Here is a 27,537-nt window from a genome sequence, read left to right as displayed (position 1 = left end):
CAACCTTTAGAACCTCATTATGCACGTTTGTATAGTTTCTCCTGGCTGTAAGGTGATTGTGTTGAACTCGTCACTTACTCTTTAATGAAATCTTATAGGTTTGAAAGCATTTAAAAATGCTTTCTTCAAGGCATCCCAGTTTGCAAAAGCTGCTCATGCCACTTCTACAGCATACTACTCAACAGCAACATCTTTCAACATTGCTAAGAAAAATCTTTGGCGCAAAGTTTGCTCATTTTTTGTTATACTCATATTCTCAAAAATCATCACATGCTTATCCGAGTCATTAACTGTTATATAACTGGGGTACTTCATCTGACTTGTTGTTGCTGAAGCTTGTTATGCCATTGGTCATGACTGTAATGGTGGTTGTTGTTGCTATAAAGATGATGGCAAGCTTTAGAAAAGTCCCCACCCTTTGATAAGTCTCTCTATCTCTTCAACTGATTTTGATGGTATTACCTTTGAACTAGAGTTTGTATAATGAATGAATTCATCTACTTTATCTTTTTTTTCTTTTTCTCTTTTCTCCCTCTTAAGAAAATCTTTGAGGGCTTTTTTTGCCTGTTCCTGCTATAGTTTATAGCTACACATACACGAGCTACTGCTCTGCTATTGAAGTCTGGCCTTCCTTCCTCAGCTTTGCTGCTCACAAATGTAGCTCCCAGTTGATGTATCAAAAGTGCCAACACCAAGCACACACACCCAAGAAACTACCTCTTCCACTCTTGCATGCCATGGCGTCATCTCTAACCAGTAGGTGCTTGTTGCATGTAAAGCATATCCCACCCAGGTGTGTCGAACAATTAAACTCACCACATTTGCCCATGTGTCCAGAGTATCCTAAATCTGCCAAGTGGCCCGCTTTGACAAGAAGAAGTGTAGAAGTGGCTACAGCAAAGGAGGCCAATCAAATCCAAGGCTACCCAATTCATTTATTAGCCGGAAGACCAACTGATCAAGTTGAGCTTCTTATGCTTCTCAAGAGGAATCCCACACAAGAGAAGATGATGAAGTCTGCTTAGAGAGGAGGGGATAGCTTGGGGCCATTATATTTCTATTGGCCAACCACAACCCACCCTAGAATTGGCAAGATGGGGGTTCTAAAGTGCTAGATAAAGTGTAATTGTCCCATTATCACACACTTTTGTAAGAAAGAGACTAAAAATACTTTCTATTGATTACATTTGCTAAGTGATCAATTGTGGTTGTACTTTTCTCTTTTCACAAATTTCTCAAGTTTTTTTGAGTGTTTTTACTGGGACGAAATGATTCTCAACCTGGAAGCAATGTAGGACTAAAATGTAATAAAGTTAGAATCAAAATATAAAGGTGGTGTTAAGTGGAGCTTAGTCTCTCCACTGAAAGTATAAAACACAGACGAAAGGCAGGACTTCCTGCAAGACTTACCAGTAAAAACCCATGGGTTTTCTTGTCATACATTCTACCTTCAAGATATTTTTAAAGAACAGAGCTTGCCAATAACATCCATAAACCCCTCCTCTTCATTCACTTTTGGTTGTAAAAAAGACTTGAGACCTGTGTCGTTTTTCTGTGAGAAAATCTCGACTGGAACCTCCTCCTTGCGTCCATTCTTTCCTCCCATAAACTTCTTCTTGTACCTTTGAACCAAGACCGTATTGCCCTTGATTCTTTCTAGCAGGCACTTGTGATAAGAAAAGTCCTCTACACTTCCATCCAGTCGAACAATATGAAAGCATCGACCGCCAAAGCTGTGATGATTATCAACCTGGCAAGAAAACCAATAAATAAAAAGGAAACTTCGGGAACTTACTCTTATATGCCTGACACCACACCCCACTTTACTGTCCATCATTGGGTGATACTTCAAAGTATCTAAGATTACAGCTTCATTTGCTGCTGAAACCGGAGTTCCTGTCAAACTAAAAGCACATGCATTCTAGTCATCGTCTCCTTAGTCCAAAACACAACCACACACCTTTTTCTTAATATGTCATGCAGCTTTTGAGAGCGTTGATCTATCCTTGCCCAGACAATTTCTCTGTCCTTTGCGCTGAGCGTGGCCGACACAGTGTCGTCAACAACTCTTCTCGAAAAAACTAGTGATTCGAAGTCTGGAAACCGTGAAACAGGTCCCTTATCCTGTAAATGCATGTTAATATTGAGATTTTGTCAATGCCAGTCACCTCTTTGAAGAAAAGCTCAATGTTGGCTCCTGTTCCAAGACTGGGACTCTTGCCACAAAATGCCAATTCATTTGCACCAGCCAAATAATCCACCTCTCGATTCATCGCAGCAGCTTCAAACACACCTCCTGGGGACTAGATCAAGAAAGGTTTTGATAACAAGACATAAAAAATTCTTTTCAGGAGAACTACTTACTTTTCCCATTGCAAAAGCCAAGGGTGAACAGCCGGACAAATTCTTTACAAATGCCTCATATCCGCTTTCATTAGCATCGATATTCTTCCACGGTTTTCTTAGCACACCAGCTATAAAACCATTCACAGAACCTGAATGGCAAGCGACATCTGCTATGAGTATCAGATGCTCTATGTTTATAATCCGCTCACAACCTTTCGTAAATTCTTTTAGTTTCTGCACAAAGCCAAAATAATCAATGCTATATCCAAACTTTTGAGCTCATTACCTCCAATAAGTACTGGTATGCTGCCTCAATTCCAAAAGCGACGTGCACTTCTTGTATGCTGAGTGGGGTAGACTTTTGCCAGTCCACCAAATGTGAAATCGAACCGCACGCCTCTAATGCATGAGTCCATGGAACGCCTCGGGTTCTTGACAAGAAAGCAACTTCGATGCATAGCTCGTCTTCCCATTTTACATTTACAAACTCTATTCCTCGTGGACATCCTGAAACCAATACCATCTCAACTTAGAAGACGTTATAACACTAATCTACCTTTCACGACAACTTGAAGCAAATTTCCAAACATTGTTCCTATCATGTGCTTGTGTATCTGCTTGCTATCATAGTTGCTCACAGAAGAAGTGATTGGGAAGAAGCATAACACTTCAACATCCCTAAACTTATCTATAAGTAAACTATATCTCGTAAGAAAATCCTTACCTCGAAAAGAAATGTAGCCCTTGAATAAAAGCATCCGGATCATCTAAGCTAGTTGGGAGCAGCTTGCGAAGGTGACACACAATTGTGTCAATGTTCAAACTGCACCTTTCCATTGCTTCCTGAAAATGTAACACATTGTTAAGGAAAAGAATAATAGATATGAGGAAATTAACCGCTCGCAACTGGAAGCACCCAATCCATGGCACTCTTTTCTTCTGCCCGCCAACTTCGCTGCAGGGACTGTATCTGCAAAAGCGTGACAGTAAGAACAATAATTTACAGAAGCTAGCTTACTCAATCCAAATCTTGGAAGCCAGCATCCCAATAGTGACCGGCTTTAGAAAATCTTGCACTTGCAATGCTATCCACTCCGGTTGAACCGGAAGCTTCTGAAGTTTAAGAGTGACACACCGATCGATGTCTTTGAACGAATTTGAGAACAGTATGTTCTGGAAAGTTTGGAAAATAGAAGTCACGCACACACCAAGGAGAAAAGCAACAGAAGCTAACCTGCAGTGTTTTCAGCATCGTAGAAGCCTGTGGTGACGAACTCATCACCTGATCGTAAACAGGTTCTATGACCGCAGTCCCAGCTAAAAGTCCCACTGGTTCTCCTGGTTCAGCAGTAGCTCCATAAGAAAACTGAAAAATATGACCCCCGTGCGTGGACCTGATAGTGTTGTCATACTCGACGCGAATGTCCTTCATATAGCTCATAAGAAATCTGAAGAACGACGCGCACCGCTGCTGGCTGCCATCATTTCCTTTCCTCGAAGAAAGAGAATGGATGAAAAACTCGCGCGGGTCCAGGCCGTCAAGAAAGGAGCTTTCCACCAGGCCCATTGATTTCCATAGCTCGGAAGAAGTGAGGTAGCCCCTTGACTCGTTCTCAACAGCTCGAGGGAATAGTGACTTGACACGGTGGTATACAAACTCGCCTTGACGTAGCTGCAGCCCCAGGCAACCCCCTTGTTGCATCATTTTCGAAAAAGAACCCTTGCTGTTTGCTTCGACCATCCTGAGCAGCGAATTCTCCCTGCTGTTCTCGCGGACATGCTCCTCTATAGTCCTCTCAAAAGCTTTCATGGTGGACTGGAAAGCAGAGATCGCAGCTTGCTGTGTCGCTTCGTTAACGGACGTAACTGGCTGCACGCGCTCGTTCCAGCTGTTGCACCGTGGTCTGCTGACACTGTTAACTTGAAAGCGCGGGTCGGAGACAATCTGATGTGCCAAAGACGAGATCTTTGCTTCCTCCACGGCACACAAAGTTTCTTCCTCGAGCTTCCTTCTAGATACCGCGTCAGCAGCCATGTAGAAGTCACATAAACCAACACTGAATCCTCTTTCCGATATCCAGTCCACGGCAATTCCCTGAGCTATATCTAGGTGCTCCAAAGCTCTATCGGGGCCATATCTTCTGCAAATGGTAGTCATCAGGCCATCCTTGCCAAGCCATGCCGAAGACTTATCAGACGTTCTCAAAATCTCACCCTGTCGAATAATGAGCCCGCCATCGTCGCTTTCCCAATCGAAAGTCGTTGGCAATGTCATCTGAAAGAGTTGTTGGCCGGTCCACAATGGACTCTTTCTCGGTGATTTAACAATTGCCGGAACAGGAACTTCTGCTGAGGGACACCACATCCGCAGCTGGTCCATGTCAAGTTTATCTAAAAAGACATTCTTGCGTGTCATAAGGTGTGCCCCTAGAAGTGCATCCTGTGTCAGCCCGATAATAGATTGCCCACCTTGAGACGAAACCAATTGTTTTGGAAGTGCCACCAACTCTGCGACCTCCGCTCTCACTTGGAGTGATTGTGGCAAGTATAAAGCCAACGTATCTCCATCGAAGTCGGCAAACAGAGGAGGACAGATGAGCGGGTTCACAGCAAAAACATTGTTGCGGATGACTTTCGACTTGAGGCCTATCAAAGCATGCTTGTGAAACGTCGGTGGCCTGTTAACAAAAACTTGATCCCCGTCTTTCAAGCTCCTGTGTATAACGTCTCCTACCTGTAACTTTTTGCAGCTTCTAGCTGTGCATACTTCACCACCTCTGACTACTTTAAGGCCGGGATTGTTGTAAGCGTAGCTTTGCAGAAAGATTATGTTGGAACTTGTGACCGTCTCCAGAACAACCAAACCAGCGGCAATTCTAGCAGAAATTCCAATTTCCTCGAGCTTAAGAGCAGGATCACCAATCACCACGGCTCGAGCAGAAGACCCACAGTATTTGCCTGTTAGACTTCGAAGAAAATGCAACCCGGACAAAGGCTTGCTTTCATCTGACACGTTGCCATACCGGGGATCCTCGTCTGAAACGTTGCCGTACAGCTAATTCATGCAGAAAAGGTAAGATTAGCTTGGGAGAAAAGAGAAGCTTACTGGATTTGCACGAATGCACTGTGTTGCAGCAGCTTGAATCTCCATGACTTTTTGTTCAGTTAATAGAGATATTTTGTCCTCATCACGGGTGTACACAATGGACTTGATTTTCGTAAGCAGGTGCTTCAGGTTTTTTGTTGTCTTGTCCTGCACGGAAATATCAGAATCAGTCATTTTAAATTCATAAGAAGAGTTACCTGGAAATAGAACTCATTCGTACTGTAGCGCATCCAGTTTGGAGGCACGGGCAAGGATTTTATAAAATAATCTTCTGCTGGTATCGAAGGTAACTTTTCATCTCGAAGTTTGTCAATGGTCTCTTGCGGTAGGCATTTCAAAATTCTTAGGACCTATCAATCAGTCATTAGCTACGTTGAAGCTGATTTTTTGTAAATGATTACCTGATTCGGGTCGAGCATCTTCGACCTCCATTGTGGTGTCATCTCGTCTTTCAGTATCAGACTTTGAAAGCCCGGAGGTATGTCCTCGCGGCGAACTTTGCCGTCTATTTCCAGCAAGAGGGCTGGGACATTAGCAGTTCCCACTTTCTTGAAAATTTTCTTCACGGCCGCTGCTGGCCCCTGGCAAAGCAACATGAGTGACTCACAAAGTAAGAGCATTAGAAAACACTAAAGCACGCACACTGCATACGGTGCATTTTCCAGGATTTTCCTCGGCCTCAGGAGCCTGCAACAGCATCGAAAGCGACCTCGTAAGAAAACAAGACAAAAACAAAACGTACCCGAGCGCCATTTGGGACCGCTCCAATGTCTGCTTGATGCGCATCAACACCAGAAGCCACTTGCTCTAAGCTGCTTAACGTCCTAAGCTCCTGCAAAACCATCAGTGGCACTTTACAAGCATAAGAAAAAAAAGAGCTTTCTCTTGCGACCTTTTTGCGGCCCTTGTGCTTGAAGCTGTAGCAATGGAGGCAAACCCGATTTAAAATCGCTTCCAGAGCGGAGATGCGATCCCAGTGATAAACAAGCACCGGCAGCTCAATGTGACCAGAATGGCCTGCAAAAGTTTCAAACAACAATCCACATTCACTCCCCTGAGATTTTGTCCGTGGAGTTCTTACCGGGGCAAGCGCTATTGGACGCATCCGTTCGCTTGGCACCGCAAGAAGTACAGCAATCGCTCAAGTTTGGAAGCCCGAATCGATTGTTTTGCAAGGCTCGGACCGTCTTGACCTCGTACACGGAGGCACGGATCTGCGCACACACATCAAGAAACGAAAGCGACCGCGGTCGCCGTTAGCGACCGGAAGAAATATTTCCAGCTCGTCGATCGGGTCCTATGCAGTGAAGGCTGTTCTGCTACGACTAATCGATCCATCAATCCATCAAACTTACAATCTCCTCCGATGTGAGCGGCCGGAAGTCGAGAGCGATGAGCGTACCCGTCGCCTCTTCCAATGCGCGATCGCGATGGCTGCTCCTCCTCTTGCTGGAAGCCATGGATTAGGGATTAATGCGACGCACATTTTCCCAGGGAAATTCCTCCACAATGATCCATTCGATAACAAAGTGTCCGGACCCTAAACCTTTGGCACTACGATTCCGACGGTGCGATGGCGCCCACCTGGCAGTATCCTCGCCGTCGATCCCGCTCATTGTCGTTTAGGTTTGTGGGTTATGGCGGAGGATCAGGTGCGTCTCCGGAGTGATTCGGTCGCAGCCAGGCGGATTGTGGCATCCTTCCTCGATTTCTTGCGCTCAGGTGAGCGGCGAGGGAGCTGTGATCAAGCGCGATCGATCGATCTGTTCGAAATTCTTGGCTCTTGCAGTGGAAGTTGTCGATGGCGTGGATTCCGAAGGGCTGGAGGTTGCTGCGCAGTGCTTGACGGAGATTTTCGACCTGCGCAGCGGCAGTGAGAAATTATCGAAGGTCTCGCTTGTTGACGTTATTACGCAGTCGACACACTCTCATGAAGTAAGCTACTAGTTTCTTTTTTCCATTTTTGTTGCTGAAAGTCTCTCTCTTTGGCAGAAATCGGACTTGAAGAAATCGAGTACTCCTGGTGAGTGCAAACTTTCGATCTTCATTTATCTCTTTTTTTTCTTTTCTACTATAATGCAGAGCTTGATTCTCAAAATGTGTACCGGCAATTTGTCGAAGGTCTTGAGAGTGCCGGATTTTTTTCCTCTGGCACCAGCGAGAACCGTGTACCTCAAGCTGAATCTACATTCCAAGAGACTTTAAAGGCATGCACCTCTAATATTTATTGTCAAGGTTTGCCGCGGTTCTTGTTGCTTTTCTTTCCATCTCAAAGTCTATAAATGTATCTATGCTTTTACTTTTTCTGTGTGAGGTGATAATTCGAAAGTTCTTGTTTGTTTCTTTGCAGGCATACAAGGGTAAGGATGAGTCTGAGCTGCTTGCTGAAGCTTTCAAAGCTCAAGGTAAAGAAATAACTTACGTGTGACCGAACAACCGAGTTTTGCTCATGATACAGGCAACGGATCAATGGCCAGTCATCGTTATGTTGAGGCTATTGAACTGTATACTCTAGCGATTTCACTATCCAGCAACAATGCGATATATTTTGCGAACAGGTATCAAGTCGTGATCAACTTTTGTATAGCCTTTCTATTCGTTTTTATAGAGCAGCTGCTCACACGCAAGCTGGAAACCATGGCGCTGCTATTACGGATTGCCACAAGGCCATAGAGATAAATCCTCGATATAGCAAGGCTTACAGTCGCTTGGGTCTTGTCCATTACTCTCAAGGACGATACCTTGACGCAGTTGAGTGGTTCACTAAAGGTAGCTCGACAGAACCGATTACATATCGTGCTAACTTGTTTTCGTTTCCTCCAGCTTTAGAAGTGGATCCCTCAAACACGTCTGCAAGTGATAACCTTCAGGTACGTTGCTACGATGGTCGATCTCGTGTAAATTATTTGATCTCAGAGTGCGAGACAAAAGCTTGTTGAAGCGCTTCGTGGAAGCAGCCAATATCAAGAGGTAAGGGAGAGAACCTCTGTTCTTGTTAATCGTGGCCTAACAAATCGTATTTTTTCTTCTTCAGCCCGGTGCATGTGTTGTAAATGTGACTGCACAATTCGAGACAAGTGATAGCGAAAACTCGTCGCCAGCAAGAAACTCGGACGCACAGGCGGCCAGTGGCGCCACGGCCGAAGAACAGACACAAGAACAACATCCACAAGATCACGAAAGAGAGGCCCGGAGAGACGGCAGCAGTGAGGCCAGGACAAATCCTCCCGAGTTCCAACCGGACGGTCTCTCGGGCTTGCTACAGTGCGTAATGCAAGGCATCCAGCAGGGCGGTGCCGGACTGGAGAACTTGGTTCCAGAAGTTGCAAACATGGTCCGAGGATTTCCAGCCGAGAACTTTGCGTCAGGGGCCACTGCTACGTTCGATTTCGCTGAGACGCTCCAGTCGGCGATCCAAAACCTGGGAATCCCAGCGAGTCAGGCCCAGCGGAATCAAAATTCTTCGCAGCAACAGCAGCAGCAAAATCAAAACCAAAGTTCGCAGGAGTGAAGAAAGTTTTCCGCCATTCGTGCTCGTTTTGTAGGCAAGGCCTTAAGAGAAGAATTAAGCGGTATATTTAGAGGTTTGTGCTGCCATGCACAAGAAGGAAAGCATCCAGCTCTGAGAACCCTGAGTTTCCAGAGGGACACAAACTTTTTCCAAAAAACACTGAGCACGAGGCGATCTAGAGGAATGTCCACATTATCCTCCTCTGCCAATCGGATCCCCAGATATGAGAGGAGAAGAGCTCTCACTTGCTGTCGATCAATGCAGCTCCCAGTGCCGTCTATTGTTCGATCTTAACATTTCAAAACCCTCATCCGACGGCTGTCATTGGCCAGATCCTGCGACCTCAAAATGTTCGGCGATTCTTGTAGAAAACCCTAGGGCCCTAGAGAATGTTCAGGCGGTTGATAAGCGCGAGTAGTAGGAGCGGCATCCGCACGGCAAGCGCAAAGACGCTCTCTCAGGTGAGCAAACCACTGACGGAGGATGCCTACAGAGAGTTTGGAGAGTTTCTGTGGATGGTGATGCTCCGCCTAAACAACCGTGTCCTCGGCCAAGTCTTTAAGGCGGTGGGCGACTGTGATAGTACCACCGTCTGCTTCGAGGGCCATCTCCTGGACCACATGCTCAAGTACACCGAAATTGTGAGCGGCGAATTCCCCCCACCCGCTGAAAAACCACTCGGGCTTGACGACATAGGCGACTACCCCATCCCATATACACACATGATCAAGCTTGTGAAAAATGCCTCGGAGGATGCAAGGTGCCGCTTGCATGGAGAGCCCCCCATCCATCAACGCACAAAGGAAGAAACTCGCCTCGTGCATGACTTTTGCCGGACTGTTGCCTGCCGAGCCGAGAAGGAAGTCTTCTCTGGGGAGCCAAACGTGCACGAGCTGCAGGAGCAGGCGCGTCTGTTTGGCGCTGAGTGTTATCCCAAGTTCTTTGGTCTGCAGTCCACGAACCTCTCCGTTCTGATCCAGGAGCACTCTGAATCATATGCTACACCGGTTGTTCCAAGAAAGATCTTCTGGAGGGAGTACTTGACGAGGTGTGCCAGGAGCCTCGAGTTGGCGCAGAAGGTGGCTGATGCCGGGGGCCTGCCGCAGTTCCCTCGTCACGGGGGACTCGTCGCTCTCTACAACTTTGAGAAGAAACACGCTTACCAGCTGCTGTTAAACTGCCTCAAGAGCATTGATAAAGGTATGGTTGATCCTGCCTGGAGTTTTGTATTCTTTTTTCTGTGTCTTGCAGGATATGACGAGCGGAAGCTATTGTGGTCATCGTTTGAGAACCAGCAGTTCTATACTGTCGATGTGCAAGTACCTGGTAAGTCATTTGGATGGAGACGTTGTCATCTCTTTTTTTTCTTGCGCAGGTCTCACGTCGCTGAATCAAGTGCAAGTGAATGTTGCAAAAGATGGACCGGGTGTGCTTGTTACCACGGAGAAGGACGTGTTCCGCCCCGAGAGGCTTGCCGTTCCTCCTTACGCTAATGTCGACGGTGCAATAGTTAATCTCCAGGATGAGATTCTCACCATTCGCCTTCCCAAGGGGGACGCTGTACTCGAAGGGACAGTGCCGGCATTGCCAGTTGAGGACTTTGACGAGACCAAGCTAGACAAGAGTATGGATCTTTTTTTGTTCTTTTTGCCTCTAATTTCCTGTTTCTTTTCTTCTGTAGCCAAGAATAAAGTAGATGACGAGCATCACCACGAAGTTCCAGGTATGTCCCTGAAAACTTTCACACTTTCTTAATAGTTCTTGGCTTTGCGACCGTGCAGCCCTGTTGCGAGAGGAAGTGATTGTGGACTCAGCCAGCGTTAAGCCTCAGGGGGACGGTGAGCTCGAAGGGACAGCTCTGACATTACCAATTGAGGACCTTGACGAGACCAAGTTGGACAAGAGTATCGTGTTTTTCTCTCTTTTTTTTTTCTTTTTTTTTTGTTGCCTCTACTCATTTCCTGTTTTACTTTTCTGCTGTAGCCAAGAACAAACCCATAAAGGCAACTTCGGTAGATGATGAGCATCACCACATCCTTCGTGTCGAAATTCCAGGTATGAAAACTTTCACGCTTTCTCAATAGCTTTTGGCTTTGCGACTGTGCAGGCATGTCGCGAGAGGAAGTTATTGTGGATAATATAGGGCCGGAACTCATCATTAAGACCAGCGACAACGTCTTCCAGCAAAGGAAGTTTAGGTTTCCCTTGCGTGCTGACATGAAGCAGGCTAGAGCGTCTTTCCGGAACGGTTTGCTTACCATTCGAGTTCCCAAGAGTACAACGGCCGTAGTGTAAATTGCCCTCTCTTGTCAAGATATACTTGTATTATGTAACAGATTGGTATCTATTTATCTTCTTGCCCCCGGATCTGGCCAATGGCGGCCGTTATGATTGGGTAAAAGTTGTTTGCAGGTTTAAAATTTGGGATTAGTATTTCCTCACTCTATTTCTTTACATCTCTTATATGCAGACCATTTACTCTTGTTCGCACGTAATGAATGGCACTTCTACAGCAAAACTGAGCTTACAGTTTACACTGCTAAAACACATCATTGTGATTAGTCCATAGTGAGGATTGCTTTACCAAGTCACCAACTACAAGCAGGATTTTCTTTCAAGCCAGAGACTAAAAAGTATGCTCTTCTTCAAAGTGACTGGCACAAGTTTGATGTCCTAATTGCTAAATTTTGTATACATGTTTGCCTTTTTATTAAGGCTTGTGTTTAAACTATAAATATTTCTTAATCACTCAAAGTATATACTAGCATAATTGTATTTAGATTGATCTTGTGGTTTTAAATGAGGCACACTGATAAGTGGAGATCCAAGGATAGAGGATCAATTGGCATATACAACAAGGAGCAGCGTTTCCCTAGGCTGCCCTCAAGCTGGTCTTGAGCATCCTCAATCCTGTTTGTCCTCGGGCCACAGAGATCATGTTGTACTTGTAGAGACATGATTGGTCATACTAGGTCGACAGAGCTGGATCATTTAAAAGTGCCCTAGATAAAATAGCTGTAAAGAATAACTTTTTGTGGAATTTGTTTTCTCTTAAATAAAACTAAGCTTCTTGTCCTTTTTCATGTAAAAGTTTCTTATAATTAGACCAACTATAGCAACAAATATGATTGTGCATGGGGAGTTGGTATGCAGAAATATTATGCATATAATCACTTTTTGATTGTTATATAAGCAATTGAAATGTCATTGTGTAGATAATATTTGATATGCATATATGCATGGGCATGACACACTTCACTTTGCCACCCAAGACTAATGCCACATCATCTTAAATAATAATTCAAAGGTTTTTTTTTCCATTCTTGTATCATTGAGCTTAAATTTATGATCTCTTGATTATGACTATTTCTCTACTCCTTTGTGGCACTCCATTTGCCTCTCATTTAATGTTTTCTCACAACTCAAAGATTTATTTAATTGCAGCATTAATGTAAGCATGGTATTTCGATTGCTCTCACAAGTGCCTCTTGTTTCTTGTTTAAGTGTGATGTCCTAATTTAAATATGTGAGGTCCAAGCATATAATTATTATATCGTATACTAATATTAGCATAGTGGGATTTTGGTAGCATCAGATTGGTTTTAATCCGAACCATTTGCTCCCATATATAAACTACAGTTTTTGGGTTAATTGATATGCACATTTCTTAATTCTCTTTCCATATTCCATACATTCATATTAGTGGAAATGAAGGGCATATTTGATTGTCCTTGAAGAGTTCTAGAATTTGGGATTTTGGTTTAAATCTAGCTTTTGCATTATCTAGATATTATAAGCGACTAATTTTTCCATTCTACTTTAGTCACATAACCACACCTCCGACCACTTGGAAGAGTCTCACTCACAACCTCTATAAGTTTTATTCCAGACTCGGGGACTTGCTAGCCCCAAGAATGGCATCCGTGCCACTCAACCGTTGCACTTGGTCCAAGTGCTCCACGTGTCTGGTCCCATGACCGACAACCAAAGGTACCATTAACATATCGGCCTGTTACGTTAAGGCCATGCCCATTCACTTTTGCCACACTGGTGGTTCAATACCACTTGCATCACAATCCCATCTCTCCAAGACTGGGCCATCCGTCCATGAGTGGTCATCCTAGATCCACTCCTTAGCATCCTTAGGATGCCCACAGACATGGGGAATACCCTTCCCTAATATCCCTTTTTCAGTTCCTACCAAGTCCCTTTTCTGTCCATGGCCATGTTCGCCAACACTGCCACTAGATCAAGGCCCGTAGGCCTGGCCACTAAGTCCCATTGTCCTCGGGGACTTCCTCACCATGTGACCATATCCTTAGTCACTACACTAGAGGACTGCTCCTTCTACTTTCCCCAGTTTAGGACTTTGGGACAACATTTCGGAACACCATGGCCCTACACGAGCCCCGTGGGTACTCTCCCCACCTTCCGCCTTTAGGTGCTCTAACCATGAGCTTAGAGCGAGGTTCCGTTGAGCCACGCCAGGTATCCAAGTAGGTAGTGCCACCCACACTTGAATTGGGAGCATCAGCCAGTCGATCTCCAGGGGGAACTAGAGCCGGCTCTTGAACACTTCACCAAGCTACCCTGCTTGTCGGTCCATATTCACTCTAGTCTTGGACTTCCCAGTGGTCAGTTCCTCACCCAACACTAGGTTTGGCCTTCTTGGGCCAAATTGGCCTTCCCTGGCCAAACTGGCTCCATTGCAGTCCTCCCCCTTACTATACTTTTGGAGCTCACCAAACCCCCAAGGGTCTGGGAGATGAACGCTTTGGGCTTTCACCCTCTTAGACTCGAACTGGGACTTGGACTCAGACTCGGACTCGGACTCGGACTCGGACTTGGTCTCGGTCTCGGTCTCGGTCCCAGTCTCGGTCTCGGTCTCGGTCTCGGTCTTGGTCCCGGTCTCGGTCTCAGTCCCGGTCTCGGTCTTGACCTCGGACTCCATCTCGGGTCCTTCTCGGACTCCATCTCGGATTCCATCTCGGGTCCATCTCGGACTCCGTCTCGGTCCATCTCGGACTCCATCTCGGACTCCATCTCGGGTCCATCTCGGACTCCATCTCGGTCCATCTCGGACTCCATCTCGGGTCCATCTCGGACTCCATCTTGGACTCCATCTTGGGTCCATCTCGGACTCCATCTCGGACTCCACCTCAGACTCCAACTCGGGTCCATCTCGGACTCCATCTTGGACTCCAACTCGGACTCCATCTCAGACACTCCCACGTGTCATGTGTTAGTCCTTTTGGGTCCCTTTTTTTAGCCTCGCTTATTGCTCGCTTCATGCTCGTTCCTTGAGCACTCGGTTGGGAGTTCCACTCCCGCTCTCAACCTTTCAAGTTGGAGCCTTTTAGTCCAAACGTGTTACACTCGTTTGGCTTTTGCTTCGGCCACTACCACGTGGCACTCTTTCGGCTCCACTTTGGGACTTAGGGATTTGTGTCTCACAGATATCTCTTTTCTTATTATTTTTCTCAATTTCTTCTTTTTTGCTCTTTCCTTTTTGTTCATCTTCATCGCAAAGTAGTAGCCTCTTCCTTCTTTGACTTTAGAGCAATAATTGGTGCAATGTTCGATGTTATGTAGTTGTAATTGAACAATTAAACTTAATTGATAGTAGTATTTACAGTGTGTGGTACAACTCTTCCTACTCTTGCTACTAATCCTCGCATCCGGCCGGAGTTCTTCTGTAGAAATCTTGGGGATGATGTGTACCATTGATTTGACTTTATGGTGATTCCCATATATCATTCCTGGGATGATGCTCGAAATTTGAGTGAGTTTCCCATATGTCTTCAAAGGATTTGTGTCTCACAACTTTGTGTCTCCACTTTGGGGCTTAGGGATTTGTGTCTCACAACTCCACCACCCATAGACGAAGTTCGATGTCCTCATCGAACTGTAAACTCTTTTATAAAGTATCACTCGCAGGTATTACCATTTCCATCCTTGGCACATAGCTAATATTTGTCTATGGTTTGACCTCGAAGGCTCACCATGCTTTGTCTATCCTCTAAGGGGCATAGTCTCTCCAACATAGAGACTCATTCGGCCACCTGGGGTGGTTTGCTCCCTTTTATTGGTTTAGTTCTCGCTAAACCCGTAAGAGACACCCTCTCTAACTCAATTCCACTACTCATTCTTGAGTTGTCTCAGATTCCATTAACATAACCTTTGCACTTTGGAACTTTTAATTTTGACTTCTCAGAATCAATTTCCTAGGTGTCTCCGACACCTTACGTTGCATATGGTGTAACTCCACTTCCCTATCCTAGGAAGTTCTTTACTTGAGGGTACCATCATCCTCTCTTCGATATCGTGCCACTTTTGGCACTAAGTTCCAGTTATCATAATTGGTGCTAGGGCTGCCCACGGCCCTATTATTTGGCTACCTTACCACTGCCCCCTTTGGAGCATCCACTTTCGCCAAATCGGAGCGATTGGGAATCCATCTTTGGGGAAACATTGCCTTTCCCACAATCCTTTAAGACCCAACACATTAGTGTTCTCGGCCTAACTTTGCCATTTGGATTTTTTCCCATGATTCCCATGGCTCTTTTCTTAGCCACTAATCTTTTGCTCCTATCCTTGATTGTTGCACCCAGCAACATAGGATTGCTACCTCCATTTTCGAGGTTTCCTTTCAGTTCCATAGCAAACACTTTGCTTTTGCCAAGTCTAGAGGGTGTTCACCCCTAGTACGTCTCTTTAACATTTCCTGCTGTGGGCTCTATCCATGGCCCAACTTTTGAGACCCTCCCTTGGATCTCTTATAGAGACTACTTTCCTCGGATTTACTATGCCATAGCAGTGACATAGCTCATTTCCCATAGGTGCTCTTCCTACTTGGTCACCTTGACCAAGCCACACCATTATCAATAGTTCAAATCAACACTTTGAACTAGGAATCATATCCCTTAACCCAAACAAAGACCTTGTCCTTGTTTAGCCACAAGATCACTTAGTGATCTCATCTTGACCCCTCAATAGGTCTACCAGTAGGAACCAGGTCTTCCAAACCCTTTTAAGTTGTTGACTATGACCCCGGGGGCATCCCCCACACTTGGCAGTGCGCCCAAGCCAGCCCTTCCGGCCAAGGATCCATAGCAATTGAGACTGGGTGTCCCCATCTCATTCACCACGTCCTTGGTGCCCTTTGCACCAAAGTGTTCAAGTTAGATATGCCGAACTCTCACTCTAAGCAATCTAACCGTGCATCACGACTCTGGGGCATCCCCCGTTTGGCAGTGTGCCCAAGCCAATCTCCTCATTAAGAGTCCATGACCACCGAAATATGGGTGTCCTCATATTCCAAACCATCACCACGCCCTAGTGATTTGGGACTCGAACCCAAGCACTAGGGGGTCGGGACTCGAACCCAACCTCCGTATATGCATCTACAGAAGGCATCATCCTAGATGCCTGGCGTGACTCCCCACGCCGGTGCACCAATTTATACTTAAAGCGTGCTATAGATCACAGCTTAGGAACCTAGTTCCTCCACACTACTAAGTCCTCTCACTTGACACATCTGTGATCATGCATGGACTCCTCCATGCTTGGCCCTATGGCCCACCCTTTTAAAATTATCACCTTCAACTAGGGTATTTGTTCCCCCGACTTGCCAATCCCGCTTGGCAAGTCCTCTGACCACCGTAACATGGTTCCTGCATAAGTGTGAAAGTCCTTGACCATCGACTTTCGTTCAAAGCCCTCTCTTTGAACACTTGGGAATTGCTTCCCTAACCTTGATAGCCTTGCCTCATGGCAAGCTTCAAGACCATGCTTCTGCTGCGCCACTCTAGTTTCATGCGTTCTATGAACCATTTACACTTGGCCTTTCTAGGTACTAAGCTACTTAGAATCGTCTTTGGGAACCTTAAAGGAACTCTGTCCCTTAGCTTGCTAAGACCTCCCTTTTCGCAAGCTTTCTAGTTGCCATATAGTCTAGTATGGACAATTCCATATTTTAGACTCTCCATGGCATCACGGTTGCTAGCAACAACACCCTCGAGCCCCCACTTGATTCTCCACTCCCAACTAGCATAACCACCCTTGGTTATGCCCTTTGATTTCTATAGTTTGGTTCTATCCCCTTACTACTTGCTTTTGGCTTCACACCTTTCTTTCAGTCATTCTCCTCCAGACTAGGAGGATAGTTTTGCACTTTCTATCATGCCTTAACAAGTATTCTTAGGATGAACCTACCCGATAGCCTAGGGAGTGGTTCTTCAATCCATGTATGCTCACCTTGTAATCCCACACACTGGGATTAAAGTTGTTGCTTATGGGCCTTTACATGCCTATCACTAGCCTTTCCAAAATTCCATTTTTGGTTTTATCCAATTTGGGTAGACAGTCTTCTCCCGTCTTCGCAACATTGGACATTTGGATAGCACCTTCTATCCATCATTCACTAGGGATTTAGTCCCTTGGGCCTTATCTATTGCCCTCGCAACATCAAACACCACTTCCTGGTGTTCTAGAGTGTTTTGGTGTCCCAAATGATGGCCTGTTTGACAATGAGCATTCCCTTTTATGACATTGACTTACTATATCGCAACATAAGCAATTTATCCCTCGTAAGGGTATATCTAACTTCCTTATGCCATTAAGAAGTCTTGGGTAGTTACCTTCTACCAGTTTAACCAATTATCTTGCACCTTTTGCTTAGTTGCCTCATAGTTATCAAGTCCTACAACTCATTGTTGGTGCTTCCACACCTCCATCATTGTTTTGGTCACCACACTCTACCACATGCCTTCCAGCTTAGATTATGCCATTCCCATTTCCGTTGGGATTCTCTTGGCAAGGGGTTCTTATGAACCCATCAACATAACTTCAAGGTATCACACCTTGGCACATTTGGTGTCTCCACACCATTCGCCCTATGAGCCTATCCTTATAACACTACTTATTAGTGTCTAGGTCTTTGCCAAGACCAATATAGTTGTGCCTCCTGCTAACTATCCATTAGCACTGCACCATAATGTTTGTCCCCAACTCTGGGCTAAAGTTGCTTTCTTCTGGGAACATCTTTCCCACAACTTTAGTATGGCACATTCTGCCATCAATGAGATATCTCCTGTTCTCATACTTGGATCTTATAATCCTCCCAATACTCATGGGGCATTATACACCTCAGTCTAAATGCTTTAACTAATCCCTTAGGACCATTCCCTGACCCCACTTGAGTCATCCAACATTTTTGGACTTCGCTAAACCAACAACCCATAAGGTCCTATTTTTGAGGTGCCAGCTCACTTGAATACAACTTCATGTATTCATGTCCTACTCATAAGGACCATCTTGCAAGTGTTATTCCAACACTTCATTATTTCCCGTTCTCTGTGGGCTGCCTTTGCCCCTTAGGACTATCCGTCCCTATGATGAGAATGCCGACTCATCCTTTGAGCATACCCCCAACTCCTTGGGTTTGTTCCAGCATTTATAAAAGGTAGCCCTAGCTACCATTTCGAGGGCTCTTGCCCTCATCCGTACTTGACCTCTCATGATCATCAATTCCGGTCTCAAATTCATGAGCACCAGCCTCAACTATGTGCGGATTATCTTGTGACTCCTTTATTGTTTTGGAGTTTGCATCTTTCCTGTGATCCCAACTATAGTTGTTTACCATAACTACCTTAGCTAGTTAGCTGAGTCAAACGCTCATCCGGATCACATCCTTAACTCTTTGAGGGAAACCTTATACCGTTCCCAAGATCCCAAAGTCGTTCCCTTACTGGCCCTTTTCCATCCACCACATCGCGCACAAGTTCACACATGAACTTAAGCGGAGAGCCATGTCCTCTCGACATGCTACTCCTTGAGGATAGGTCCATATCTAGGACCTTCCAATTCCAATACAAGTGGTGATATACTTGGCTACTAATAAGAGTCGGAGTAAGGAACAGCTCCGATACCAAGTTGTAAGCGACTAATTTTTCCATTCTACTTTAGTCACTTAACCACACCTCCGACCACTTGGAGGAGTCTCACTCACAACCTCTATAAGTTTTATTCCGGACTTGGGGACTTGCTAGCCCCAAGAATGGCATCCGTGCCACTCAACCGTTGCACTTGGTCCAAGTGCTCCACGTGTCCGGTCCCATGACTGACAACCAAAGGTACCATTAACATATCGGCCTGTTACACTAAGGCCATGCCCATTCACCTTTGCCACACTGGTGGTTCAATACCACTTGCATCACAGTCCCGTCTCTCCAAGACTAGGCCATCCGTCCACGAGTGGTCATCCTAGATCCACTCCTTAGCATCCTTAGGATGCCCACAGACATGGGGAATACCCTTCCCTAATATCCCTTTTTCAGTTCCTACCAAGTCCTTTTTCTGTCCATGGCTATATTTGCCAATACTGCAACTAGATCAAGGCCCATAGGCCCGGCCACTAAGTCCCATTGTCCTCGGGGACTTCCTCACCATGTGACCATATCCTTAGTCACTACACTAGAAGACTGCTCCTTCTCCTTTCCCCAGTTTGGGACTTTGGGACAACATTTCGGAACACCATGGCCCTACACGAGCCCCGTGGGTACTCTCCCCACCTTCCGCCTTTAGGTGCTCTAGCCATGGGCTTAGAGCGAGGTTCCGTTGAGCCATGCTAGGTATCCAAGTAGGTAGTGCCACCCACTCATGAACTGGGAGCATCGGCCAGTCGATCTCCCGGGGGAACTAGAGCCGGCTCTTGAACACTTCACCAAGCTACCCTGCTTATCGGTCCGTATTCACTCTAGTCTTGGACTTCCCAGTGGTCAGTTCCTCACCCAACACTGGGTCTGGCCTTCCCTGGCCAAACTGACTCCACTGCAATCCTCCCCCTTACTATACTTTTGGAGCTCACCAAACCCCCTAGGGTCTAGGAGACGAACGCTTTGGGCTTTCACCCTCTCAGACTCGAACTCGAACTCGGACTCAGACTCGGACTCGGACTCGGATTCTGACTCGGACTCAGACTCGGGCTCGGTCTCGGCCTCGGCCTCGGTCTCGGTCCCGGTCCTGGTCCCGGTCTCGGTCTCGGTCTCGGTCCCAGTCTCGGTCTCAGTCCCGGTCTCGGTCTTGACCTTGGACTCCATCTTGGGTCCTTCTCGGACTCCATCTCGGATTCCATCTCGGGTCCATCTCGGACTCCGTCTTGGTCCATCTCGGACTCCATCTCGGACTCCGTCTCGGTCCATCTCGGACTCCATCTTAGACTCCATATCGGGTCCATCTCGGACTCTATCTCGGACTCCATCTCAGACTCCATCTCGGACTCCATCTCGGACTCCGTCTTGGTCCATCTCGGACTCCATCTCGGGTTCATCTCGGACTCCATCTCGGACTCCGTCTCGATCCATCTCGGACTCCATCTCGGGTCCATCTCAGACTCCATCTCGGACTCCATCTTGGACTCCATCTTGGGTCCATCTCGGACTCCATCTCGGACTCCACCTCAGACTCCAACTCGGGTCCATCTCGGACTCCATCTTGGACTCCAACTCAGACTCCATCTCGGACACTCCCACGTGTCATGTGTTAGTCCTTTTGGGTCCCTTTTTTTAGCCTCGCTTATTGCTCGCTTCATGCTCGTTCCTTGAGCACTCGGTTGGGAGTTCCACTCCCATGCTCTATTTCGTTAAAGTGGGATTTATTCAGTAAAATGGGACTAGGTACAAATTTTCAAGTATTTGAAAATGACGTGAAATTATATGTTTTTTGTCCAGGGGCTAGACATATCTGGGGCATGGTGACTAGCGCGGTGACTTTATGTCCAGACTGAGTCCATCTGGTTGTATAATAAATCTCATTGTCAAGGTGAACAAGCCGAATCTGAAGCTAAAGAAGAGCGATGGCATGCGCGCACACACTATTTGTTTGTTCATTGAGCGTGTGGTGAGCTTTCCAAGATGAACGTCATTCCTATTAGCCAGACATACAACTTAATGGTGAGAACATTTAGATATTATTCAATGTTATCTTTTTCTAACGAATCTAATTGTGAAGGTGTAGCAAGAGGCATTGCTAGTCTGGAGAAGTCATTTAACTCATTTGACCCTTAGTGTATTTTCATGAAACTAAATAACATTCATATTATTAAGGAATTTCTCTAGTACCTTTTTTTTGCGACATAGAGGCTTGCATTTCTTTCAAAGGTGATTTAGTAAAAGGCCTGAGGGCACATGCCATTCTATTTCTCAGACCGGTATTAAGATATACTAGTGCAAAGGGAAAAAGGTATTTGGTGATCAAGTAAATGGCATGAGGGCACACGCCATTATAAGCCTAAGCGCTAGTGGACACCTCCTTTTTGGTACTCTCAGCGGTACTATCATCCTTCTCCGGGTCAGTTGTTTTGCTTTGGATTGTTGTCTCTGACGTTACTGGGGCGTTCTCGATAGTTGTTAATGTTGCCGTTTGTTCAGAAAAATGATCACTTGGAGTATAGTACGGGGAGTTTGGAAGACTTATATATTCTACATCTTCACCTATCTCCTTCTCCGTCTCCTTTTCTGCCTCACTTACAGATTTTGTGCTTGCCATGTGAACGCTCTTCACCCTAAAATATGGAGTTCGTTGTGTTATAAAAGGAAACCAACACACACGCTGCAAGGGAATGATGGTACATAAAGCACGTAAGCCCACAATATGGGTTTATGTGCCATTAATATGGGCCACACGCCATATTATTAGATTTATGCACGTGTGATTGGTAAATGCATATGTCACATCATCTTTGTTTTACCTCACACATTATATCAGGCCTAATGAACCATATCACATGTGCGCACATGTTATATATATGGAGAAGTATTATGCAAGGATAGAAAAATTCAATGCATGATTGTGGAGAGCAATGGCATGAAGCCACATGCTAAATAACATTTTAGAGAAAGAATTAAAATAGAAACATGCAAACAGTACTGAGTGGACCAAGACTTAAAAGTGCACAATTGAATGAGGTATTTCTAATAAACATTTCACTCACCTCATATAGGAATGGCTACCACTCTCAAATGGCGTATCGCCTCATGCCATCACCTCGCAATTTGTTATAACAATCCGATGAATTCATATTTGGCTTGTTCACCTTGAACTTTAAGTAAGATTTGCTAGAACAACTAAGAATTTATAGTTGTTATTTGTATCATCTCACCTAGGAATGGCGTAAGGCCACATGCCATCATGCCTCCTCTGATTCAGATTCGGATTGTTCACCTTGAAATAAAATACATTAGAAACTTAGTAAAGGAATATTAATGAATCTCACCTTGAACCCGGGTTATGAATGCTCTTGCTGCATCTCTTGCATGGTCTGGCAAGGTGATGGTGGCACTCTGCTTCCGCATCCAACCATGCACAACATTATCCACCGATATGCTCATGCTGGGATCCCTTGGATTCAGCACCCATCTCTTTTCTAGGCAATCCTTCGTATATCCGGAACTTGGCTTGAACCACTCCACAGTTACATTGAAGGAGTTAGTTTCCGCGTCCTCCTCTGCATCAGTGATGCAGCGCCCCACCCATATCATTTGTTTTTTATTACTGGGTCTGACAAGCACGACCATTCCTTTGCAGACCTGTACTGGATTGAATGCTGAATCCGGCTTCTTGTTCCTCGGCCCACAATAGTGATCCTCAACATCGTTATCTGTCACTGCATTTCCAGAGGACATTGTTCCGCTACTATCTGGTGCTCTGGGTTCTGGCCAAAAGGACTCTTCCAATTCTTCATATACAACCGGCCCATTTTGGATAGCAGATATAATCTTCTCCCAGTATTCGAGCAAAGGCTTGCACCTCTGAAAATAGGATTCTCCACCAAACACCAACCCCCTCTTCTAGAAGGCAATATGCTGTCTAATCCCGGCCACTATACTTTCCTGGTCTTTGAGTCCATCCGGGTGCATCGGCTGTGGGGAACCCTGAGGAATCATAGGTTCCCCAGTTATGGGATCTCTCTTGAAGAGTTCAATGCCGTCCACTGGCAACCACACTGTGTCCCATTCTCTCATCTTGTACCTCATCACTGGAGCACTGTCACACATGCTGAAATGAAACTGAAGAGGCTTGGAGTGGCCAATCAGCGTTTCGGATCCGTCCCTGATGTAGCCTCTTACAAACCCCTTAAAGTCTGGAACCTCTGTCAGAAGTGCAGCTTCAACAGTGCCTTTGATGCAATTTTGGAATTCATCGTAGAGTTGTGGGAGGGTGAGGACATTGGATCGCCGGAGGGACTCTGCCAGGTGACTGAACATGGCATCGACGTCTTCATGAGTGTGCCCAACCATGAGAAAGCCAAGTGTAACCGTTTCAAATATGCCTTTGGCAACAAGCATCGCCAAGTACGCGAAGACGTACATGTTTTTGTTCTCACTGCCAGCATTGTCTGTTTGGAGCAGAAGATGGGGTGGAAGGCCACATCGGCCGCAAGAACTTCCTTGAGATTTTGCTTCGTTTGGATGAGGCTGTGCATTCACCGGGCGACAAGCCTCGTCGGAATGGCATGAGGCCTCACGTGATAACCCTACAATCTGACGGCCAACATATTCACTGGGATGGCATGGGGCCCCACACGATATTGCAAGCCTTTGCTCCTCCTCCAGCTGAACCCTGTATGGGGTTCGATCGACAAGGGCCTTATGCAAGGGTTGGCCGTTCAGCTCAGTCTGCGCACTTTGCAGAGACCTTAAGTGTTTTGCTAGGGACGCAATCATCATGTTTGCACCCCCGCCACCCCATAGAGGTACAAAGAAGTTCCCATAGTTCTGGGCACCATGCCCATGAGCGATTATGCCAAACAGAGACACAGGCAGCTGCATGGATGAAGATATTGCCTTGGGGGCAGGATTGAGTCGAGGTAAGCACGTCTTTTTCTGGTCCATTTTGTCGTGGATGATGCAGAGGTAAGAGTCAGGTCTCTCCATGGAGAGAATCCTGTTATGATAATATGCAGTCCTGCAGCTTCTCTACTCGATGTTGTGGTCGAGCCGCCTTCTAACCAACGTCTCTCGCTCTTGAGCGCTGCAAGAATTCTTCGACAAAGCCATTTTGATAGCAGTGCACTCGTCACACTTTGAAAAGCTGGAGTACTTTCCTATACTCACATCCCTGAACCTGTTGCTCCACAATCTACTAAATCTAGATTGGCTCAACTTCCTGTAGCCATTACTCTGGAGTTCCCGATTCACATCTTCCAATATGGCCCCCTTGGTATACATGGAAGGGAGAACTCGTTGGGTGTCTCGTGTTCCATCTTCCAAGAGGCGGGTTTTATGTGGTTGCTGCTCGCTACATGTCTCGACAAACCTCTTGAAGATTGCCTCTCCATATACAACATGACCCCTGGTTTTGTGCGTACCGTCGTTCCCATGGACTGCCTGTTGAACCCTTTGTTCCTCGAACTCAGTTTTGATTCTGTAGAATGTGGTTCGAGGGACTCCATAAATGATTCTCCATGCCTTCATGCAGACCAAACCCCTCTGGAAGACCATGCCCCCCACCTGATGTTCTGAAGCATCAACAGATGACCGTAATGCCTCATACACAAAATTGCGAGTTGCCTTCCAGGACAATGTCTTGTATCTTGCTCTCTCCTCTTCAATAGCATCCCAATCAGCATGTTGACAGCACCTCCTCTTGCAACAAGCAACTGTCGAGACCATTCGAACCTCCATCGCCATTTTCTGCCTTTTCGGTTCGTTGCTCAGATCCCTTTGGCTGCGCTTTAGGAAGGTGTACTTTCTTTTCCCATGAAGAGATGTTCTGTCATCAGTTGTAGTGGTGTTTGATTGTGAATCCTTTACATTCTCAAACACTAAGTGCCTCAATTTCCACCGCACAATGCTTCCAATAGTCAGACTGTTTTCTTCTGTGTCAACAACCTCTAAAATCGCAACTCCAATATCATCCCAGCCCAATTCTTGATTAGCAACCGCATCTCTTGGATCGACAACTGTGGCTAAGCCCTCAGCTACCACCTCCCCCTCGGGGTTGTTTAGAAACACCTTTGCCTGAATCCATGTAGCACGGTTCTTAAGATCCACGGAGGGAACATGCGTCGCACTTGCGCTGTCCCCAACATCTGCTTTCTTCTGAAGATTTTTCAAGGCAACAACAACATTTACCCCGACGACCATCTCTCCTCGTTCAATAGCGACCACATTCCCATCGAAGACAGTCTCTATTGATACAGCAGCATTGCCTTCCCCAAGCCTTTGACAGTGTATAACAAAGTTCCGATCCATAGACACAAGGGTCCCTTTTGCAACTCTCTTCCCACCATTCAAAATGTAAACCTTTTCCCCAACCCTGAAGGCCATTCTGAAAGTGCAGAAAAGAAGTTAAGACCATACAAAAAATGATTGGAGAATGGCCTAAATCATAACATACCAAACAACCTCAATAGCATGAGGCCACATGCCATTATTCAAACATGCTATTGACACCCACGTGAAATTTCGCATTCACAAAATTGGCATGAGGCCTCATGCCATCTTGATATACACACAGCTGTAGGCAAGTAAAAACATACATGACAATACGCTAGCCATGAAATTGCAAGGGCCCAAGATGGCATGTGGCCTCATGCCATTTCTAAATGTGGTCCTAAGCCATTCCATGGTGAACATACCAGGAAGCACAAGTGCCGAATATCAAGAGGAAGCGGTAGCCACACCAAAGACAGTGCCGCTCGCAACACCGCAACTACTCGTAGCGCCGCTCGCAACACCGCAACTGCTCGTAGTGCCGCTCGCACAAACTGCCACTCGCATAAACTGCCGCTCGCAATGGCGCTCGCAATGCCGCAACCGCTCGTAGACGCATAAACCACAGCCCACAACGCCGCTTACACAAGCAGCACTCACTGCGCTCAGCGGAACCAAGAACACGGCGCACAAAAATGATAGACCTAGGAATGAGTTCGAGAATTCAAAAATAACACACGTTTAAACGTCACATCAAATCCTCTGACAAACCAGATCTTATGATTCCTCTGACAAATTTCAAACTGAGTAGCTTCTAGACTTTGCTGTCGGAGGTTGAACTTTGTCACATCATGTCCTTGCCTCGATCCAGCTGTGCCATGTCAGTGATTCGAACTTTGCCATGCCATGTCAGCGATCCGCGCCAAGATTATTCGCCGTGTAAAGGAATAATTATGCTGTGTGTGTACGTCCATTTATGGCAATATAAAAAAGACACGCCATTCAAAGAATAATGCTCGACATAAGGCCACACGCCATTCAAAGAATAATGCTAGTCGAGCATTTTTTGGTGCATTTTTTGGTTCAAAATTGCATGAGCCCACACGCTATAAAGTTTACCTGTACCAAAAATAGAAACAACTTTATTTACTTGGGAATTTAAGTGGTTGAGGCATTTTTAAACTTACAAACATATGCCCTACTTACATTCCTTTGGTTGCTTAAAATTCAAAAATATTATAAACCTTTTTTTTTGCATTTTCAATGTTTTCAATTATGGTTTTTGATTTTCGTAGGACCAGCCTAGTAATCTATTTGCATCCCGTCATGTTTATAGCTAGCTTTCGTTTGTCCCCTTCGCTAGCCTGAGATACATCTGCTCGGTATCTGCCTCTTACAGCATTTGCCCAGAAAGGGCATCTTTCTTCACGCAGCATTTGCCACATATTTAGGGTTTAGGGTTTAGGGTTTAGCAATTCAGTAGCTTGATAAACATGCAAATACAGAACTTGATGCAAAATCCTTTGATATGTCACAATGCCCCTAGGACCATAAACACATGTCAATAGAGAGGGTCCTTTCATTTCATAACTCCTTACGTAGATCTTGGTGAAACCAGAGTTAGTGAAGTTAGTTTCTTGTGATCCCGCATCTGATTGTGATGTCCCTTTGCAGTGTCGATGGAAAGGTCAATGCACACCAAACTGTAAAATCTTGGAGCAAAATAACGGTCGGATCTATGGCAAATACCCCTGAAACATTGTAAGGCTCGTGTGGTCTCATGTGGTGTCTGATTGAGATGCTTCTTTGCAGGGTCATCAAGAAAGACATTGTATACCATTTTGTAAAATCTAGTTGCGATCTAACAGTTAGATCTCCAGAAAACTCAAAAAAATCTCGCGCGTGTCAGAATATTCTAGGAATATACTCCTATGTGCCCCTGAAAATGGCATGCGGCCCCACGCCATTCAAAAGATAACGCCAGATGACGCCGAGAATTTTTTGGTGCATTTTTTGGGTTCAAAATTGCATGAGCCCACACGCTATAAAGTTTATCTTTGCCAAATAGAGAAAAGTTTATCTGTGTCATGTGAGGTAGTTACAGTCCTTTGTGCTCGGCATCTGCCTCTTGCAGCATTTGCACTGAAAGGGAATTTTTCTCCATTCAGCATTTGGCCCTGAAAATGGCATGCGCCCACACGCCATTCAAGGAATAACGCCACAGGACGCCTGGATTTTTGGGTTTAAAATGTTTAGGGTTTTTTGGGTTTTTTCAAAATATTTTAGGTCCAACGTTTTTTGGGTTTTTTGGTTCAAAATTGCATGAGCCCACACGCTATAATATTGATTTGAGAGAAAAA

At 45.7% G+C, this 27,537-nt stretch overlaps 3 protein-coding genes across 3 annotated transcripts; 2 read left to right on the top strand and 1 right to left on the bottom strand.

The window, feature by feature from the left end:
- Positions 1-1,372: 1,372 nt before the first annotated feature.
- On the bottom strand, positions 1,373-6,953 carry LOC9640686 (DNA-directed RNA polymerase IV subunit 1). The gene is made up of 19 exons (XM_024677054.1): positions 6,808-6,953; positions 6,534-6,666; positions 6,345-6,469; positions 6,195-6,284; positions 6,095-6,139; positions 5,854-6,033; positions 5,650-5,802; positions 5,453-5,599; positions 3,581-5,401; positions 3,365-3,519; positions 3,244-3,316; positions 3,071-3,189; positions 2,903-3,024; positions 2,633-2,853; positions 2,365-2,580; positions 2,169-2,303; positions 1,961-2,124; positions 1,796-1,904; positions 1,373-1,750 (listed from the first exon to the last, which is right to left on the bottom strand). Exons 1-19 carry the CDS (start codon positions 6,910-6,912, stop codon positions 1,451-1,453), a joined length of 4,413 nt encoding a protein of 1,470 aa, XP_024532822.1. The 5' UTR covers positions 6,913-6,953; the 3' UTR covers positions 1,373-1,450.
- Positions 6,954-7,045: 92 nt separating this feature from the next.
- On the top strand, positions 7,046-9,064 carry LOC112346938 (small glutamine-rich tetratricopeptide repeat-containing protein-like). Its single transcript, XM_024676914.1, has 10 exons — positions 7,046-7,174; positions 7,242-7,387; positions 7,445-7,475; positions 7,535-7,659; positions 7,803-7,857; positions 7,911-8,010; positions 8,061-8,221; positions 8,276-8,322; positions 8,369-8,422; positions 8,487-9,064. Exons 1-10 carry the CDS (start codon positions 7,090-7,092, stop codon positions 8,961-8,963), a joined length of 1,281 nt encoding a protein of 426 aa, XP_024532682.1. The 5' UTR covers positions 7,046-7,089; the 3' UTR covers positions 8,964-9,064.
- Positions 9,065-9,307: 243 nt separating this feature from the next.
- LOC9640685 lies at positions 9,308-11,378 on the top strand. Its single transcript, XM_024676913.1, has 7 exons — positions 9,308-10,163; positions 10,215-10,289; positions 10,339-10,587; positions 10,645-10,686; positions 10,745-10,867; positions 10,947-11,018; positions 11,071-11,378. Exons 1-7 carry the CDS (start codon positions 9,353-9,355, stop codon positions 11,256-11,258), a joined length of 1,560 nt encoding a protein of 519 aa, XP_024532681.1. The 5' UTR covers positions 9,308-9,352; the 3' UTR covers positions 11,259-11,378.
- Positions 11,379-27,537: the final 16,159 nt, after the last annotated feature.

The sequence above is a fragment of the Selaginella moellendorffii genome, unplaced genomic scaffold (genome assembly GCF_000143415.4).
Source record: "Selaginella moellendorffii unplaced genomic scaffold, v1.0 SELMOscaffold_18, whole genome shotgun sequence".
NCBI classification, from domain to species: Eukaryota; Viridiplantae; Streptophyta; class Lycopodiopsida; order Selaginellales; family Selaginellaceae; genus Selaginella; species Selaginella moellendorffii.
The sequence above is the reverse complement of the archived record's forward strand: the minus strand, read 5'-3'. Positions and strand labels throughout refer to the sequence as shown.

Excerpts from the sequence above, each read along its gene's own strand:
- LOC9640685 (XM_024676913.1), top strand. The coding sequence starts at position 9,353 with ATGTTCAGGCGGTTGATAAGCGCGAGTAGTAGGAGCGGCATCCGCACG. Across the intron at positions 10,290-10,338 it reads TGTCGATGTGCAAGTACCTG|GTCTCACGTCGCTGAATCAA; the intron begins GTAAGTCATTTG and ends TTTCTTGCGCAG. Across the intron at positions 10,588-10,644 it reads CGAGACCAAGCTAGACAAGA|CCAAGAATAAAGTAGATGAC; the intron begins GTATGGATCTTT and ends TTTCTTCTGTAG.
- LOC9640686 (XM_024677054.1), bottom strand. The coding sequence starts at position 6,912 with ATGGCTTCCAGCAAGAGGAGGAGCAGCCATCGCGATCGCGCATTGGAA. Across the intron at positions 6,285-6,344 it reads AGCACAAGGGCCGCAAAAAG|GAGCTTAGGACGTTAAGCAG; the intron begins GTCGCAAGAGAA and ends ATGGTTTTGCAG. Across the intron at positions 6,140-6,194 it reads CGGTCCCAAATGGCGCTCGG|GCTCCTGAGGCCGAGGAAAA; the intron begins GTACGTTTTGTT and ends ATGCTGTTGCAG.
- LOC112346938 (XM_024676914.1), top strand. The coding sequence starts at position 7,090 with ATGGCGGAGGATCAGGTGCGTCTCCGGAGTGATTCGGTCGCAGCCAGG. Across the intron at positions 7,476-7,534 it reads GAAGAAATCGAGTACTCCTG|AGCTTGATTCTCAAAATGTG; the intron begins GTGAGTGCAAAC and ends ACTATAATGCAG. Across the intron at positions 7,858-7,910 it reads TGAAGCTTTCAAAGCTCAAG|GCAACGGATCAATGGCCAGT; the intron begins GTAAAGAAATAA and ends CTCATGATACAG.